Genomic DNA, 17,614 nt, shown 5'->3' with positions numbered 1-17,614 from the left:
ACCAGAGAGACCTCAGGCAAGTTCTCTAATTCTGGGTTCCTTGACTTGGAATCCCTGAGTGGGCCTAGGAGGTCTGTGAATACCTCTTCATGGTGTGCAAAAAGTTTGTCTAATGGAGATTCTTAAAAATGTCTGTGGCCACAAAACTAACAAACCACTGAGGTGACCTAACTTAGCATACCTTCTTATCCACCCTATGGAGATACAGTATAGTAAGTCCTCATTTAATGTTGTTAATAGGTTGTGCTACTTTAAGCAGAACGATGGATAACAAAACCAATTTTATCATAGGCTAATTGGTATAAATTGGTACAATCCTAACGAACAAAATGAAGTTATTGGAGGACCTGCTGTGCCTACCTGGAAAGGCTGTGATATTAAGTGAGGTAAGTTTATGAGAAGCACCTGGAGCATCCTCAGCTTTCACGTAATGTTGGTTTCCTTCCCTCTCTCCCCAGCTTATTTCCATCATTCAGGACGTATTGAGCATCTACTACGGCAGGCACCAGTACAGGTGCTGGGTGTAAAGTGGTGGACAAGACAGGTATTGTCCCTCATTTCATGGAGCTCACATTTTAATGCAGGGAAATACCAGATACATAAAATTAATAATTTCAGACACTCATAGGTGCTATTAAGAAAATACATAGGATAATGTGATCCAGACAGAGGGGGTGAGGATGACGTCTGAAGAGGAAACATCTGAATAACAAGTAGGAGCCAGTCATAGCAAGATTTGGGAGCAAACCATCTGGGCAGAGGGAGCAGGAAGGGCAAAATCTCGCGGGGTAGACCCTTGGCCAAGAGCCCCTCACTCCCAGTTCCACCACTAACTGGGTGCCGCTGAATAAGTCACATCGCTTCTGAGGCTCAGCTGCCACATCTATGAAATGGGAATAAAAACACCTTACCTGCCACAATGTGAGGGGACTCAACCAAAAGGCTTTTAAGGTCTGGAATCCTCCCCAAATCTCACCAATAGACACCTGATATATCACTTGACACCCATCTTGGAGCAGGGGGACCTGCATAGAAAATCCTGGGTCATGCTTTTTGTTTTTATGCTGAACTAGAAATAGCTTTCTTTGTTCCTAGTTAACACAGCAGGCTTTTCCTGTCACCCGGGGCTTATTGTAGTAACTGCTGCTTCATACTCTTCCTCTGGTATGAAAGGAGACCAAGGAAAGACACCATGGAAACACTGTTGTAATAACCAGACTACTATCCCTTCCCGCCCCCCTAACAAGGTTGGAGGGCTCGGTCTGTCCTGCAGACAGAGAATGTAAATGCTTTATTTAAGAAGTTGGGAGCATCCTGGCCCCTTGGTTGGACCACTGATTTATAACCAGTCATAATATTCTCTCCTAAATATCTCTTTAATCTATCCCCTTCTCTCCATCTCTCAGCCACTGCTTCCTCATCTCACAGCTTCGTGGGAGCTCTCTCTCTGGCATTAGTCTCAGACTTCCAAACCACTTGCCACACTGTAACCAACGCCAAACACACATAAAAGACCATGTTTCTCCCCTGCTTAAAAGTCTCAAGACAGCTCCCCACTGCTCATTGGACAAATGCCAAACTCCTTAACCTGGCACCCAAGGCTCCCTCCCCAAAGCTGAGCTCCTCCCAGGCCCGTTCCAGCTCCCAGGCCCTTCTCAGCATCCACACCAAACTCCCCACTGTCTCCAAAACAGGCTGAGCCACACTTAGAATGACGTGCCTTTGCTGCTTCTGCTCCTGCTGCTTGGCACACTGTCCCCGTTCCTGCCTCTCACTGCCATCCCTACTTTCTTAACTGCCTTCCCACTCTACCCACCAAGACCCCTACAGCTCCCCAGAAGAGCAGGTTGCAGGGCTCCCTCCCCAATCAGATGTGAGAGTAGAGGCTGTGTCTTATTCATGGTTAATTCCCCGGAGCCTGGACTGAAATTCAGTTTTAACTAAAATTCCTATCAGGTGTTTCGGGTTGAGAAGAATCCTATCACAACCCAGAAAGAAGGGAAGCCATCAAGGAGTGAGGTGGGGGTAGGTACGAAGGATCTGCATTAAACACACACACACAAAACCTGCCCCAGACCCTGATGGAAGGGAGATTGGACATTTGGAGAAACACTGGGTCACCATCACTGATTCATAAGTTTAAAATCGCTGGAAAAGTGAAAATGCCTTTCTTTGCAGGCAAAGTGGTTCTCAACCTTCCTAATGCCGCGACCCTTTAATACAGTTCCTCATGATGTGGTGACCCCCAATTTCATTGTTACAAATTGAACATAATTAAAGCACAGTGATTAATCACAAAAACAATATGTAATTATATATGTGTTTTCCGATGGTCTTAGGTGACCCCTGTGAAAGGGTCGTTCGACCCCCAGGTTGAGAACCGCTTAGTAAGTTTTCCCTGCAGCTGTCCCGGCACCAGAGGAATCGGGTGGGCTTTTCTGGGACCCGACGGAGTGGGAGACAAGCCCGGGTCCAACACCGACTCAGCCCTTAACGTGTAGGGGACTCCGCGCGGGTCTCTGCCCCTCGCTGGGCCTCCATTACCTCCCCAGCCCCGCCAGCTGCGAGCCCCGAGGCAGTGGCTGCCCCATTCCGGGGAGGTGTCCCCCTTTCACCTTGGACATCACCAGCTCGGACGCCCTACGAGCTAGCAAACCCGCAGCGCCCCGCCGACCCAGCCCGACTCCTCCTTTCCTCCCCAAAGTCTTGCCGCCTGGGAAGCCGACGCACCCCTATACCAAGGCTGCCCTCACTCGGGCGGCCCCTTCCGGCCGCCATCCGTCTCCACAAGCACGGCCTCCTGCCCCGCCTCGCTCTGCAGGCCCCTCCGGGGCGGGCCGCGCAGGCGCTTTGGAGCCCGTGGAGGCCCCGCCCCCTGGACCGCGGGTAACGGCGCGAGAGACCCGAGTACGGCGCGCGGCGGGGTCGCGAACAAGTAGGTTGGGGGCGAGGCGACGGCGGCCGGCAGGGGTCACGTTTCCTCCGGAGGAATGCCGTGAGGGTGGGCACTGGCCGGCGTTTGGAACCCTGGAGGCCGGTGATCTCGCCGATCAAAGTCATTGACAGGAACCAGGAAACGTGTCCAGTGAGGGGGTTGGGCTCAGATTTCCCAGGTCTCCTGACTTCAGATGCGGTCGCTGTCGGGAACATGGTGCGGGTGAGACGAGAGCCTGAGTTGTAGTGTTTTAAAGTGGGAGCGATTAGGACCCAACTTTGTCCAGAGTGAGAGCGATCAAGCCCGTAAAGTGAGGCAGGCCTGGGCAGGAGACCGCGTTGTTGCCCGGGGCCCCGCACAGGCACGGGCCCCGCCCTCGGGATGAAGTCCAACCGGGTGTCCGTGTGGGCGTGTTAAGGCCCTAGGTGATCTGGCCCCAGTCTGTCATTCAGTAATCACTCATTCATTTTTTTTATCTTTAAATTCTTTATTAGTTAAGGAATTACAAATGTGTCCTCATCCCCCCCCCCCATTAACCCCCATTCTCCCCCACCCCCCACTCATGCTCTCATCCCCCTGTTGTCCATGTCCATTGGTTTGGCTTATATGCATGCATACAAGTCCTTTGGTTGATCTCTTCCCCTTACCCCCACCCTCCCCTACTTTCCCTCTGGGGATTGATAGTCTGATCGCTGTTTCTCAATCTTTGTATCTATCCCTGTTCATCAGTCTATGTTGTTCTCTATATTCCACAAGTGAGTGAGATCATGTGGTATTTATCTTTCTCCAACTGGCTTAGTTCACTTAGCATAATGCTCTCCAGTTCCATCCAAGCTGTTGCAAAAGGCAAGAGTTCCTTCTTTTTTACCGCAGCATAGTATTCCATTGTGTAGATGTACCACAGTTTTCTAATCCACTCATCTGCTGATGGGCACTAGGCTGTTTCCAGATCTTAGCTATGGTGAATTGTGCTGCTATGAACATATGGGTGCATATATCCTTTCTGATTGGTGTTTCTGGCTTCTTGGGATATTCCTAGAAGTGGGATCACTGGGTCAAATGGGAGTTCCATTTTTAGTTTTTTGAGGAAGCTCCATACTGTTCTCCACAGTGGCTGCACCAGTCTGCATTCCCACCAGCAGTGCCTGAGTGTTCCTTTTTCTCTATATCCTCTCCAGCACTTGTCATTTGTTGATTTGTTGATGATAGCCATTCTGACAGGTGTGAGGTGATACCGCATTGTCATTTTGATTTGCATCTCTCGTATAATTAGTGACTTTGAGCATGTTTTCATATGTCTTTCGGCCCTCTGTATGTCCTCTTTCGAAAAGTGTCTATCTAGATCCATTGCCCATTTTTTTATTGGATTGTTTATCTTCCTATTATTAAGTTTCATGAGTTCCTTGTAAATGTTGGAGATTAAACCCTTATAGGTGATATCATTGGCAAATATGTTCTCCCATGCAGTGGGTCTTCTTGTTGTTTTGTTGATGGTTTCCCTTTTCCTTTGCAAAAGCTTTTTATTTTAATGTAGTCCCATTTGTTTATTTTCTCTTTAGTTTCCATTGCCCTAGGAGCTGTATCAGAGAAGAAATTCCTCCGACATATGTTTGCAATTTCGCTGCCTATGAATTCCTCTGGTATTTTTATGGTTTCCCGTCTTACGTTTAAGTCTTTTATCCATTTTGAGTTTATTTTTGTGTATGGTGTGAGTTGGTGGTCTAGTTTCATCTTTTTGCATGTATCTGTCCAATTTTCCCAACACCATTTATTGAAGAGACTGTCTTGACTCCATTGTATGCTCTTGCCTCCTTTGTCGAATATTAATTGGGCATAGTGGTTTGGGTCAATTTCTGGGTTCTCTATTCTATTCCATTGATCTATATGTCTGTTCTTGTGCCAGTACCAAGCTGTTTTAAGAACAGTGGCTTTGTAATACAGTTTGATATCTGGTATTGAGATCCCACCTACTTTGTTCTTCTTTCTCAGGATTGCTGCAGCTATTCGAGGTCTTTTTTTATTCCAGATGAATTTTTGGAGTGTTCGTTCTTGATCTGTGAAATATGCCGTTGGTAATTTAATGGGGATTGCATTGAATCTATAGATTGCTTTGGGTAGTATGGACATCTTGATGATGTTGATTCTACCAATCCATGAACACGGTATGTTCTTCCATCTGTTTATGTCTTCCTCTATCTCTTTTTTCAGTGTCCTGTAGTTTTTCGCATATAAGTCTTTTACCTCCTTAGTTAAGTTTATTCCTAGGTATCTTAATTTTTTTGGTGCGATGGTAAATGGGATTGCTTTTTTAGTCTCCCTTTCTGTAAGTTCCCTATTGGTGTAAAGAAATGCCTTAGATGTCTTGGCATTAATTTTGTATCCTGCTACATTGCCGAATTCATTTATTAACTCTAATAATTTTTTGATGGAGTCTTTAGGGTTTTCTATGTACAGTATCATGTCATCTGCAAATAAGGACAGTTTTACTTCTTCTTTTCCAATTTGGATGCCTTTTATTTCTTCTTCTTGTCTGATCGCAATGGCTAGTACTTCCAGTACTATGTTGAACAGGAGTGGTGAGAGGGGGCATCCCTATCTTGTTCCTGTTCTCAGGGGAAATGGTTTTAGTTTTTGCCCATTGATTATGATGTTGGCTGTGGGTTTGTCATATATGGCTTTTATTATGTTGAGGTATGATCCTTCTATTCCTACCTTGCTGAGAGTTTTTATCAAGAAAGGGTGTTGATTTTGTCGAAAGCTTTTTCTGCATCAATTAATATGACTATGTGGTTTTTATCTCTCAATTTGTTTATGTGATGAATCATGTTTATTGATTTGTAGATATTGTACCATCCTTGCATCCCTGGGATGAATCCTACTTGGTCATGGTCTATGATCTTTCTGATGTATTGGTGGATCTGATTTGCTAGAATTTTGTTGAGTATTTGGCATCTATGTTCATGAGGGATATTGGCCTATAATTCTCTTTCATTGTGTTGTCTCTATCTGGTTTTGGTATTAGGGTGATGCTGGTTTCATAGAATGAGCTGGGAAGTGTTCCTTCTTCTTGAATTTTTTGGAATAGTCTGAGGAGGATAGGTTTTAGGTCTTCCTTGAATGTTTGGTAAAACTCCCCTGTGAAGCCATCTGGCCCCAGGCTTTTGTTTGCTGGGAGCTTTTTGATGACTGCTTCAATTTCTTCCATAGTTATTGGCCTGTTGAGATTTTAGAATCCTCTGGATTGAGTTTTGGAAGATTATATTTTTCTAGGAATATGTCTATTTCCTCCAGGTTGTTTAGTTTGTTAGAGTAGAGTTGTTCATAGTATTTTTTAACAATTCTTTGAATTTCTGAGGGGTCTGTTGTTATTTTGCCTCTTTCATTTCTGATTTTGTTTATTTGAGTCCTCTCTCTTTGCTTCTTGGTGAGCCTGGCTAGAGGCTCATCAATCTTGTTTATCCTTTCAAAGAACCAGCTCTTGCTTTCATTGATCTTTTGTATTTTTTTTTTTTTTTGGTCTCTATGTCATTTATTTCTGCTCTAATCTTTATTGTCTCCTTTCTTCTGCTCACTCTGGGCTTTTTTTGTTGTTCTCTTTCTAATTCTTTGAGTTGTAGAGTTAAATGATTTACTATCATTTTTTCTTGTTTTTTGAGGTAGGCCTGTAGTGCTATAAACTTCCCTCTCAGGACTGCTTTCATTGTGTCCCATAGATTTTGGGTTGTTGTACTGTTATTGTCATTAGTTTCCAGGGTGTTTTTAATTTCTTCTTTGATCTCACTGGTAACCCAATCATTATTTAGTAACATGCTATTCAGCTTCCAAGTGTTTGAGTTTTTTGGATTGTTTTTATTGTGGTTTATTTCTAATATTATGCCCTTGTGATCTGAGAAGATGCTTGGTATGATTTCAATCTTCTTGTATTTGGGGAGACTTTGCTTGTGACACAATATGTGGTCTATTTTTGAAAATGTCCCATGTGCACTTGAGAAGAACATATATTCCGTGGCTTTGGGGTGAAATGTTCTGAAGATGTCAATTAAGTCCATCTGATCTAGTGAGTCATTTAGGATTGCTGTTTCTTTGCTGATTTTTTTTTTCTAGAGGATTTATCCAGTGATGTCAGTGATGTGTTTAAGTCTCCTACTATGATTGTGTTGTTGTTGATCTCTCCCTTGTTATTTTCCAGGAGGTTTTTTATGTATTTGGGTGCTCCTGCATTGGGTGTATATATGTTTATAAGGGTTATATCCTGTTGTTGTATCGATCCCTTTAATATTATGAAGTGGCCTTCCTTATCTCTTGTTATGGCCTTCACTTTGCGGTCTATTTTGACAGTTATAAGTATTGCTACCCCAGCTTTTTTTTTCATTTCCATTTACCTGAAAGATATTTTTCCATCCCTTCACTTTCAGTCTGTGTGAGTCCCTTTTTCTGAGGTGGGTCTCTTGTAGACAGCATACATATGGGTCATGTCTTTTTATCCATTCAGCCACTCGATGTCTTTTGATTGGAGCGTTTATCCCGTTTACATTTAAAGTTATTATTGAAAGGTACTTGCTTGGAGTCATTTCTATTTTCGTGCCTGTGTTCTTTCTTGCCTTTATATTTCTTCTTTTTACAGCATTCCTTTTAGCATTTCTTGCATTGCTGGCTTGGTAGTGATAAACTCCCTTAGCCTTTTTTTGTCTGCAAAGCTCCTGATTTCCCCTTCAATTTTGATTGATAGTCTTGCTGGATATAGTATTCTTGGATTCAGTCCTTTGCTTTGCAACACTTTGTATACCTCCTTCCATTCCCTTCTAGCTTGATGTGTTTCTGTTGAGAAATCATTTGATAATCTGATGGGGAATCCCTTGTAGGTAACTCTCTGTTTCTCTCTTGCAGCCTTTAAGATTCTCTCTTTGTCTTATACATTTGCCATTGTTATTATGACATGTCTTGGTGTGATTCTTTTGGGGTTCATTTTGCTTGGGACTCTCTGTACTTGTGTAACGTTTTTCTTCCCCATATCTGGGAAGTTTTCTGTCATTATTTCTTCAAATAGATGATCTAATCCTTGCTGCTCTTCTTGTCCTTCTTGCAGCCCTATTATGCATATGTTACTTCGTTTCATGTTGTCCCAAAGCTCCCTTAGGCTCTCCTCCTGCTTTTTAATTTTTTTCTCCAGTTGCTGTTCAGATTGAGCTTGTTTCTCTGCCTTATCTTCTAACTCACTAATTTGGTCTTCTTCTTCTAGTCTGCTGTTGAAACTTTCCATGGTGTTTTTGATTGTAGCTATATCACTTTTCATTTCTTCCTGATTCTTGCATAGGTTGTTGATTTTCTCATCCATCCGGTGAATGAATTGTACAACCATTATTCTGAATTCTTTTTCTGTCATGTTGCATGCTTCAATTTCATTAATTTCCTTTCTTGGCGACTCCTCATTGTCTTTCCTCTGGGTGTTGTGTTGTCTCTTCATTCTGATTATCTCCTGATGGTTCAAATGTCGAGTTGTGTGGGCCTGGGGCATGTGCAGTGGGAGCCTCACACCACCCTAGTGTCACTGAAGAGCTCTGACACTAAGATGTGTTGTTGTTGTGGGTTGGTGGGAACCAGGCTCGCTCAGAGTCAGTGTTGCCAGCGCTCAATGTGGCCTCGTGCATGCCCTTAGAATCAGGGACCCTGCCTGCACCGTGCTGAAACAGAGACCCCCCTGTAGCGTGTTGAAAATCAGCGCCCTCTAGCACGTGCCAGGAGTCAGAGTTCCACAAGAATCCAGTATCAGAGTCTCTGTTGCTTCACGCGACCTCGCATTGAGAATCAGGGTCCCTGTGTGCCCATGCAGCAAGAATTGGAGTCACTGGCTCTTAGTATGAATGCACAGGGAATCAGGGATCTCAGGCGCAGGTGATAAGAAACACAATCAAGTCACTGGTGCTTGGTGCTGCCTCCTGCCCAGAGAATCGGGGTCCCTGGGCCGGCGCTACGCAGGACAAATTCTCTGTGTTCGCGCTTTGCTCCCAGCCTAGGACTCCTGAAGCCGGCACTGCGCGCAGGATCAGTTCCCGGTGTTCATGCGTTTGCTCCCAGCCCAGGACTCCTGAAGTCGGCACTGCGCGCGGGGTCAGTTCCCGGTGTTCGTGCGTTTGCTCCCAGCCCAGGACTCCTGAAGCCGGCACTGCGCACAGGATCAGTTCCCGGTGTTCGAGCGTTTGCTCCCAGCCTAGGACTCCTGAAGCCGGCACTACGCGGGACCAGTTCGAAGGTGCTCGCACACTTCCAGGCTAAAGTTCCTGAAGCAGCACTGAGGCCCGGGCAAGGGGTGGGTCTATCAGTTACTATGGCGCTGCCCTTGAGCCTGCGGGGAAGGGGATAGGCTCTGTTACTCATGGATCTGCCACGGGGATTTCTGGACTTTTGGTGTCCTCAGGTCTGTAGCTGTGGTCACAGGTCTCTGTCCCCAGTGGCTGCAGGGTCCTGGTATGCATCTGAGATCAGACTGGGTGGTGTTGAGGCCAGGATCCTAGTCTCAAGCAGCTCTGTTTCCCAAGATGGCGTGGTCGCTGTGCCCATCCTGGCCACCCAGGAGTGTCTGCGCAGGGAGCGGGGCTCTGCCGTCTAAGACTGCCCAGTTTAGCAGCCCCTTAGAAGACCTGCAGAATCTAACTGTCCCTAGCTCATGCACACACACACCACACATGTCCACATACTCCTCTATCACTTCCTTGCGCTCTCACACTCTCTCCCTCCCTACCTTCCTGCCGGTCACCATTTTTTGGATCTCACTCATTCATTTTACATCCGTTGACTACAATGGTAGGTGCTGGAGGTGGAGATGTGATCACGGACACAGTGCAGGGAGGTGTAATGGGCTGTAGAAGCCCTGGGTGGAGAACAGGGATGGCTTCTAAAACGAAGTCATGACTTGGTTGGACGTGCTGGGAAGTGTTCCAAACTCCCGCACGTGCCCAGACCTGGAAGGAGAGAAGCTGATGTATTCTGGTCACTGAAGGTCTCTCACTCTGAACCCTGGGTCTTGGGTTTAGTGCTAGGCTCCTGACAGTGGAGATGGAGCGAAATCAGGAAGTCAGGACTGTATCTTTAGATAGGCTCCACAGGATTTGGGGGGATGGGGCATACCAGGAGTATATACAAGGGGATTAACCCTGGGTGGGCTAATCAGAGGAGGAGATTTGTGGGGGGACAACAAATTCTACTCCAAGTAAGCAGTTGGATATTCTAGTTTGAAGGTCAGCCACGCACTCCCATGTAATTTATCTGAGATCTGGGTTTTAGGGGCTAGAAGGAAAATTATAATCTTGTACAATGGTTCCCATCCCAGGAAAACTTGTTAAAAATACAGTTTCAGTCCCTCCCTCCCCTCAGACTTCTTGAATCAGAATTTCTGAATGGAGTTTAGGAATCTGTATTAACTTTCCAGCCCCATCCCCACCCCCACCCCCAGAATATTCAGCCAGTTTTAGAAACCACTGGTCTACCCCATCCTCCTCTTTTTCACAGGTAGAGAGTCTGCAGCTTGGGATTGGAAGGAACTTGCCCCAATAGCATATGACATTAGTGCCTCTTTCTACAATGAAAAGCATTGAGCTGAGAGTCCAGAGACATGGGTTCAATCCAGGTTTTACCAGTCATTACCAGGGGCAAGTAATTTCACCTCTCGGAACCTCTGCTTCCTTACTTTGAGAATAATACCATCACTGCAGAAACAGCTGATTCTCACAGCCAATTGGCCTGGAGGTCAATCCCTCCCAGTGTTACCTACAACAATCAAGGCTTAACTACAACAAGACTGTGCACAAAGCCCACAAGGGGGTGCACCAAGAGTGTCTACCTCAGGTAATTGGGGAGGCTGAGCCACTGGGCCTTATAGGACACTTAGCACAGAAAGCCACTCTATCGATACAGTGAAGCATAAAAAATGCGGAGACAAAGAAACAGGACACAAATGACAGAAATGGAGGAAAGCAAACTACTGGGTATAGAGTTCAAAACCACACTTTTAAGGTTTTTCAAGAATTTTCTAGAAACTGCCGATAAACTTAATGGGACCCTCAAGAAATCTAGTGAGACCCTCGACGTTGTGATAAAGAACCAACTAGAAATCAAGCATACACTGACTGAAATAAAGAATAATATACAGAGATCCAATAGCAGACCAGAGAATTGCAAGAATCAAGTCAAAGATTTGAAATACGAAGAAGCAAAAAAACACCCAACCAAAAAAGCAAAATGAAAAAAGAATCCAAAAATACAAAGATAGTGTAAGGAGCCTCTGGGACAACTTCAAGTGTACCAACATCCGAATTATAGGGGTGCCAGAAGAAGAGAGAGAGCAAGATATTGAAAACGTATTTGAAGAAATAATGACAGAAAACTTCCCCTACCTGGTGAAACAAATAGACTTACAAGTCCTGGAAGTGCAGAGAACCCCAAACAAAAGGAATCCAAAGAGGATCACACCAAGACACATCATAATTAAAATGCCAAGAGCAAAAGACAAAGAGAGAATCTTAAAAGCAGCAAGAGAAAGACAGTCAGTTACCTACAAGGGAGTACCCATACGACTGTCAGCTGATTTCTCAACAGAAACTATGCAGGCCAGAAGGGAGTGGCAAGAAATATTCAAAGTGATGACTACCAAGAACCTACAACCAAGATTACTTTATCCAGCAAAGCTATCATTCAGAATTGAAGGTCAGATAAAGAGCTTCACAGATAAGGAAAAGCTAAAGGTGTTCATCACCACTAAACCAGTATTATATGAAATGCTGAAAGGTATCCTTTAAGAAGAGGAAGAAGAAGAAAAAGGTAAAGATACAAATTATGAACAACAAATACACATCTATCAACAAGCAAATCTAAAAATCAAGTGAATAATCTGATGAACAGAATAAACTGGTGATTATAATAGAATCAGGGGCATAGAAAGGGAGTGGACTGACTATTCTTGCAGGGGAAAGGGGTTTGGGGGATGCAGGAAGAGACTGGACAAAAATCGTGCACTTATGGATGAGGACGGGGGCGGGGTGAGGGCAGAGGGTGGAAGGGGAACCAGGTGGAGGGGAGCTATGGGGGGGGGGGGGGGAAGAGGAACAACTGTAATAATCTGAATAAAGATTTAATTTAATAAAAATAAAAAAAGAGAGTGTGGCAGTGGAATTGCTTGCCAAGCTTTCTGTTTTGTGCTCATGAAGCTCCCCTGTACCATACCACCAGTTTCAGGGGTTGCTGGCCCCTGGCTATCTGTCACCAAGCCCTGCCCTCTCCTTCTGTTGCAGGTTGGAATGGCCAGTAGCTGGGGAAGTTTCTTGCAGGATGAGCAGCAGCTGGAGGAGCTGGCACGGCAGGCGGTGGACCGGGCCTTGGCTGAGGGAGTGTTGCTGAGGACCACACAGGAGCCCAGTTCCTCAAATGTAAGCCCTGGCTCCTCCACACAGCACTGATTACACTGCCCTGGGTTCTTCTGTCCATTTTCTGGCCCCTGTCAGGCCCGAGGCAACTCCTTTGGGTCAGAGATCACATTTTTGCTTTTTTTTTTTTTTTTTAAATAACTAACCTTGACCTTTAGAAGTATAAAGCACCATGCTAGAGGAATCAAATTTAAGTCTGGGATTTGAAGTGTGACTTAGGCAAGTTACTTAGCTCTTTCAGCTGCAGTTTCTTCAAATATTAAAAAAGGATAATAATGGGGCCTACCTTATCAAATTGGTAAGAGAATTAGAAGACAATTCATGTGAAACACTTGGCCCAGTTAGCTATTATTTTTTAGGACCCCTAATCCTACTTCCTTCTCTGTAGTTGGTTAGTAGTACATCCTTCCAGGTCTTTCTCTGTGCATTTATACACATGTATATGTTTATAAAGAAATACATAGGGTTATTTTTAAGACAGTTTTTTTTTTATTGTTGATGCTGTTGCAGATGTCCTCCATTTCCCACCCCTGCCCCCTTTGCCCACCTCCACCCACCCCCCGTATAGTTGGTTTGTTTTTTTAAGATTTTTTATTGGTCTTTAGAGGGAAAGGAAGGGAAAGAGAGAGAAACATCTATGTGAGAGGGAAACATCAGTCAGCTGCCTCTACCTGGGATCGAGCCCTGACCAGGAATCAAACCGTCACCCTTTCAGTGCATGAGCCACACGGGCCAAGGCTGTATAGTGTTGGTTTTGTTTTTTTTTTGTTTTTACAAATAAGATAGATCATACATATTACTCTGTGACACGATTTTGTTTGTTTTTCATTTAGCAATCTGTTTTAGAACTCAACTTCCTCCATTAGGATCAGCTTCATTCTAATGTATAGTATTAGGTGTGGATGAATCACAGTTTAACTTTTTTCTACTGGTGACTATTTAGGTGATTTCCAATGTTTTATGACTACACATAGCACTACTGGGACTATCCCTGTATATGCCTGTTTGGACACCTATATGAGTGTCTCTCTATGATTAATATATAAAAGTAGAATTGCTAAGTCCAAACCACATCTTTTAAAAAAATATCATCCTTAAAAAATAAAAAACCTTTTCATTTTGTGACTAGATAAGACATTTTCATGCTTCAGAATTTAAAGGAGCCCTGGCTGGTGTGGTTCAGTTGGTTGGAGTTGCTGGTTCAATTTCTGGTCAGGGCACATGCCCAGGTTTTGGGCTCAATCCCCAGTAGGGGGTGTGCAAGGAGGTAGCTAATCGATGGTTCTCCCTCATCAATACTTCTCTCTCTCCCTCTTCTTTCCTCTCTCTCTAAAATCAATAAAAACGTATTTTTTTTAAAAAAAATAAATAAAACTTTTAAGACTATAATTTTTTATTATTATTATTTTTTTAAATATATTTTATTGATTTTTTACAGAGAGGAAGGGAGAGAGAGATAGAGAGTTAGAAACATCGATGAGAGAGACACATCGATCAGCTGCCTCCTGCACTTCTCCTACTGGGGATGTGCCCGCAACCCAGGTACATGCCCTTGACCGGAATCGAACCTGGGACCTTTCAGTCCGCAGGCCGACGCTCTATCCACTGAGCCAAACCGGTTTCGGCAAAACTTTTAAGACTATAAGAGTTTACAGTTTAACTCTTCCTTCCATATTCCCTAGCTGTCCAGTTCTCCTGCCCTGATGGTAACCTATGTTTTATAAACAAAACATTTATTCTTGTTTATTTTTTTCAGATAGCTTATTCATAAAGAGAAAAATGTATATATTCCTTTCCCCCACTTTTTATACAAAGAAGCAAACTAGACAAGCTCTTCTGTACTTTACTTTTTTACTTAACATTATACTTATGACTATCCAGATTGGTAACTAAAGAGATGCCATCATCATTTTTACCAAAACACTCTTTTGTCTCTCTGTGTCCAGAACCTAGTTAGAGGGCTGGTGGGCAGTTCAAACTCAATAAGTGTTTGCTGTTTGGGCACCATGAGTGCTTCTCTATGGTCGATATATGAAAGACCCGAGCGCGTTAGAATGGCTGTCACTAAAGGTAGGCTGATACTGTGGAAGGTGTGCCTCTGGCTTTAGGAATATCATTGCTTGGTTTGTGAATCTGAGATTTTGTCAACTATTTGTCTGAAACAGGATGTAGCACTTCTCTTCCAAGATTTTATTTCTTCTGTTAATCAACAGGTATTGTGTGAAAGTCCAAGACTAGGTCTTTCTGGAAGTTAATGGAACCTAGAAAAGGCACAGTCCTCAATTTCCCAATCCAGAGAAAAAGACAGGAAGTATCCTTTTCACTTTGGAATCATTGATCCATTTAATCCTCACCACAACTGAGATGAGGAAACCAAGGCCCAGAGAGGCTAAGTAACTTGCTCCTCGTCATTAAGTGGGGGTGTAATTGACAGAGCCAGGATTCAAACCCAAGGCGTTTGCCTCCTGAATCTATGCTCTGAGCTTCCATGCTTTACTGCCTCTCCCAGGATACTGTAGAGGCCACCTGGAGGAAGGAGCAATTCGTTAGTGGCATTTGAACTAGATCTTAAAAGACAAATGGAAGATTACACTTTCAGGGATCATTTCTATAGTTTGTTAAAAGACAAATGTGGGAATGGAACAGCATAGCAGAAGCTCCAATGCAGGAAAAAGAAGGCAGGCCAAAGTCAGCTAGCCAAGGGGCTTTGCATAATGGGTGGGAGAAGAGTCGGAACTTTGTAGATCAGGGTCACAAGCCAATTGTGTGCAGACTGAATAGTTGGCTCCTGCAGTGTTTAGGGAGTTAATTAATTTTTAAAAAGTACACTTGAACAGGGTACAAAGTCCAAAAGGATATTTAGTATAGAATGTCTTCTCCAGCTACTGTTTCCCTGCCCAGGGGCAAGCATTATTTAGTGTGTGTGTGTGTGTGTGTGTGTGTGTGTGTGTGTGTGTATGTTTAACCAGAGTGTCTTTGAAAAGTCAGAGCCAACATTTTTTTAAATCATGAAGTTTTTAAAAAAATCTAGATACCCAGCTTGTCTTGAAAAATCAGATCAGCCGTTAACTCTGGCCCACTTTCCTGCATACCAACAATTGGTGAGAGCAGAGTTCTGACAGCCCCTTTATTTTTTATTTTTTTTTTAAATATATATTTTTTTCTTTCAGAGAGGAAGGGAGAGATAGAAACATCAATGATGAGAGAGAATCATTGATCGGCTGCCTCCTGCACACCCCACACTGGGGATTGAGCCCACAACTCGGGGATGTTCCCTTGATCGGAATCAAACCCAGGACCCTTCAGTCTGCAGGCCAACACTCTATCCACTGAGCCAAACTGGCTAGGGTCCGACAGCCCCTTTAGGTAGAGGGGACTTCTTACTTCTTCCCATCACTCTCTGTTGTTTCCCTCACTATAAAGCAGAGTGTTTACTGTCAGGTATGTGCTATAGTTTTTCTAATGGTAGAAGAATATTACTCTGTTTCTGTGTTTCTATCAAAAGTATACAGACTGTGTCCTGGTCGGTGTGGCTCAGTTGGTTGAGTGTGTCCCCGGCACCCAAAGATTGCTGGTTCAATTTCTGGTCAGGGCATATGCCCGGGTTTCCGGCTTAATCTCTGGTGGGCTGCTTTCAGGAGGCAGCCAATCGATGTTCCACTCTCACATTGATGTTTCTCTCGCTCTCTCTCCCTCTCTCTTCCTCTAACTCAAAAGATCAATTAAAAAATCGGAAAAAAATGTACAAAGATAATGTTTCAGCTGTTATGAAGAATAGCTATATGCTATTGATTTCAAATTCAAGTGGGCATGAGACCTGGGGACAGAGGCAGAGGGAAGTCTTCGCAGAAAAACTTCTGGGGTGTTTTTCAGGCCAAATGGGATTTGTTGGAAGAGGCAGAGTTCTACGTATTAAAGCCAAGGAAATGCCCTCGTAGTCAGCACACAAGCACTCGGGATTAGGTCACCTCCCCTATAATCTTTAGTAATTCACACTCATAAAAGCTTCAAGCTGAAAGAACTCACTCTCACAAATACACTTCCCCAGTTTTATTTTAAAATAGATGCTGACCCATGGCTGCTGTTGCTCAGTGGTTAGAGAGTAGGCCCTCCCACCAAAGGGTTGCAGGTTGGATTCCCAGTCAAGGGAACATGCCTGGGTTGCAGGCTGATCCCAGGCTCTGGCCGAGGTGCATGTGAGAGGCAACTAATCAATGTGTCTCTCTCACATCGATGTTTCTCTCTCTCTCTCTCTCTCCCCCCTCTCCTCCCCCCACCCTTCCACTTTCTCTAAAAAATCAATGGAAAAACTATCCTCAGTTGAGATTTAACAACAACAAAAAAATAGATGCTGAGGAGGGCAATTTGGGAATTATTTACCAAAATTTTAAATGGATTTACCCTAATAACCTGACATTTCCACTTTTAGAAACTTACCTTCTCACACACAAAATACCTAGAATGTATATTCTAGGATATTCACTGAAGCAATGATTGTAATGGTGGGAAAAAGGAAACCATCTAAATGTTCATAATAGAAGGCTAGATTCAATGAATTGTGCTATAGCCAAAGAATGGAATATTGCACAGCCATTAAAAAGAATGAAAGTGCTCTATTTGAAAGTATATGGAAATGTCTCTGAAGCATTTATAAAGCAAAGAACAATGTATGTATCATATGCTTTGATGTGTGTGAAAAAAGAGAAAATGTGTATATACACAGATACATTAGTCTAAAACAGTGGTTCTCAACCTTCTGGCCCTTTAAATACAGTTCCTCATGTTGTGACCCAACCATAAAATTATTTTCGTTGCTACTTCATAACTGTAATGTTGCTACTGTGATGAATCATAATGCAAATATCTGATATGCAGGATGGTCTTAGGCGACCCCTGTGAAAGGGTCGTTCGACCGCCAAAGGGGTCGCGACCCACAGGTTGAGAACCGCTGGTCTAAAAGGATATGTGAGATCCCACTATATCATTTGCCTCTGGGAAGGAGAACTGGTTCATTGGGGCCAGGGTGAGAGTGAGACGTATTTTTCACTATGTATCCTTCTGTCTCTTTTGCATTTTGTGTCATGTGTTTGTATTATCTATTCAAAATACTATTTTAAAAGTGAATATTTAAATGCCGAGTTCTAATACCATTTATGGGTATTACCATAATTGCAAACTGATGTTAACTCATAGGTTAAACTCTGAAATGTTTCATAAATAAGTCACCAGATCATCTCCTACCCAAATTCTAGCTCATTTGTTG

The 17,614-nt window shown here is 43.7% G+C and overlaps 1 protein-coding gene across 3 annotated transcripts in view; it reads left to right on the top strand.

The window, feature by feature from the left end:
- Positions 1-2,864: 2,864 nt before the first annotated feature.
- GSS (glutathione synthetase) overlaps positions 2,865-17,614 on the top strand; it is a 32,896-nt gene continuing 18,146 nt past the window's right edge. Inside the window, exons 1-3 of one of the 3 annotated variants that reach the window (XM_023754415.1) lie at positions 2,865-2,935; positions 8,945-9,185; positions 12,220-12,354. In XM_023754415.1, the coding sequence (XP_023610183.1) occupies positions 12,226-12,354 (129 nt within the window). In that variant the 5' untranslated portion in view covers positions 2,865-2,935; positions 8,945-9,185; positions 12,220-12,225. Of the gene's footprint in view, positions 2,936-8,944; positions 9,186-12,219; positions 12,355-17,614 lie in introns of those variants that run through there. The other 2 variants (XM_006089446.3, XM_023754414.1) reach the window with 2 other exon arrangements.

Source organism: Myotis lucifugus, unplaced genomic scaffold (genome assembly GCF_000147115.1).
Source record: "Myotis lucifugus unplaced genomic scaffold, Myoluc2.0 scaffold_60, whole genome shotgun sequence".
Classification (NCBI taxonomy): domain Eukaryota; kingdom Metazoa; phylum Chordata; class Mammalia; order Chiroptera; family Vespertilionidae; genus Myotis; species Myotis lucifugus.
The sequence above is the reverse complement of the archived record's forward strand: the minus strand, read 5'-3'. Positions and strand labels throughout refer to the sequence as shown.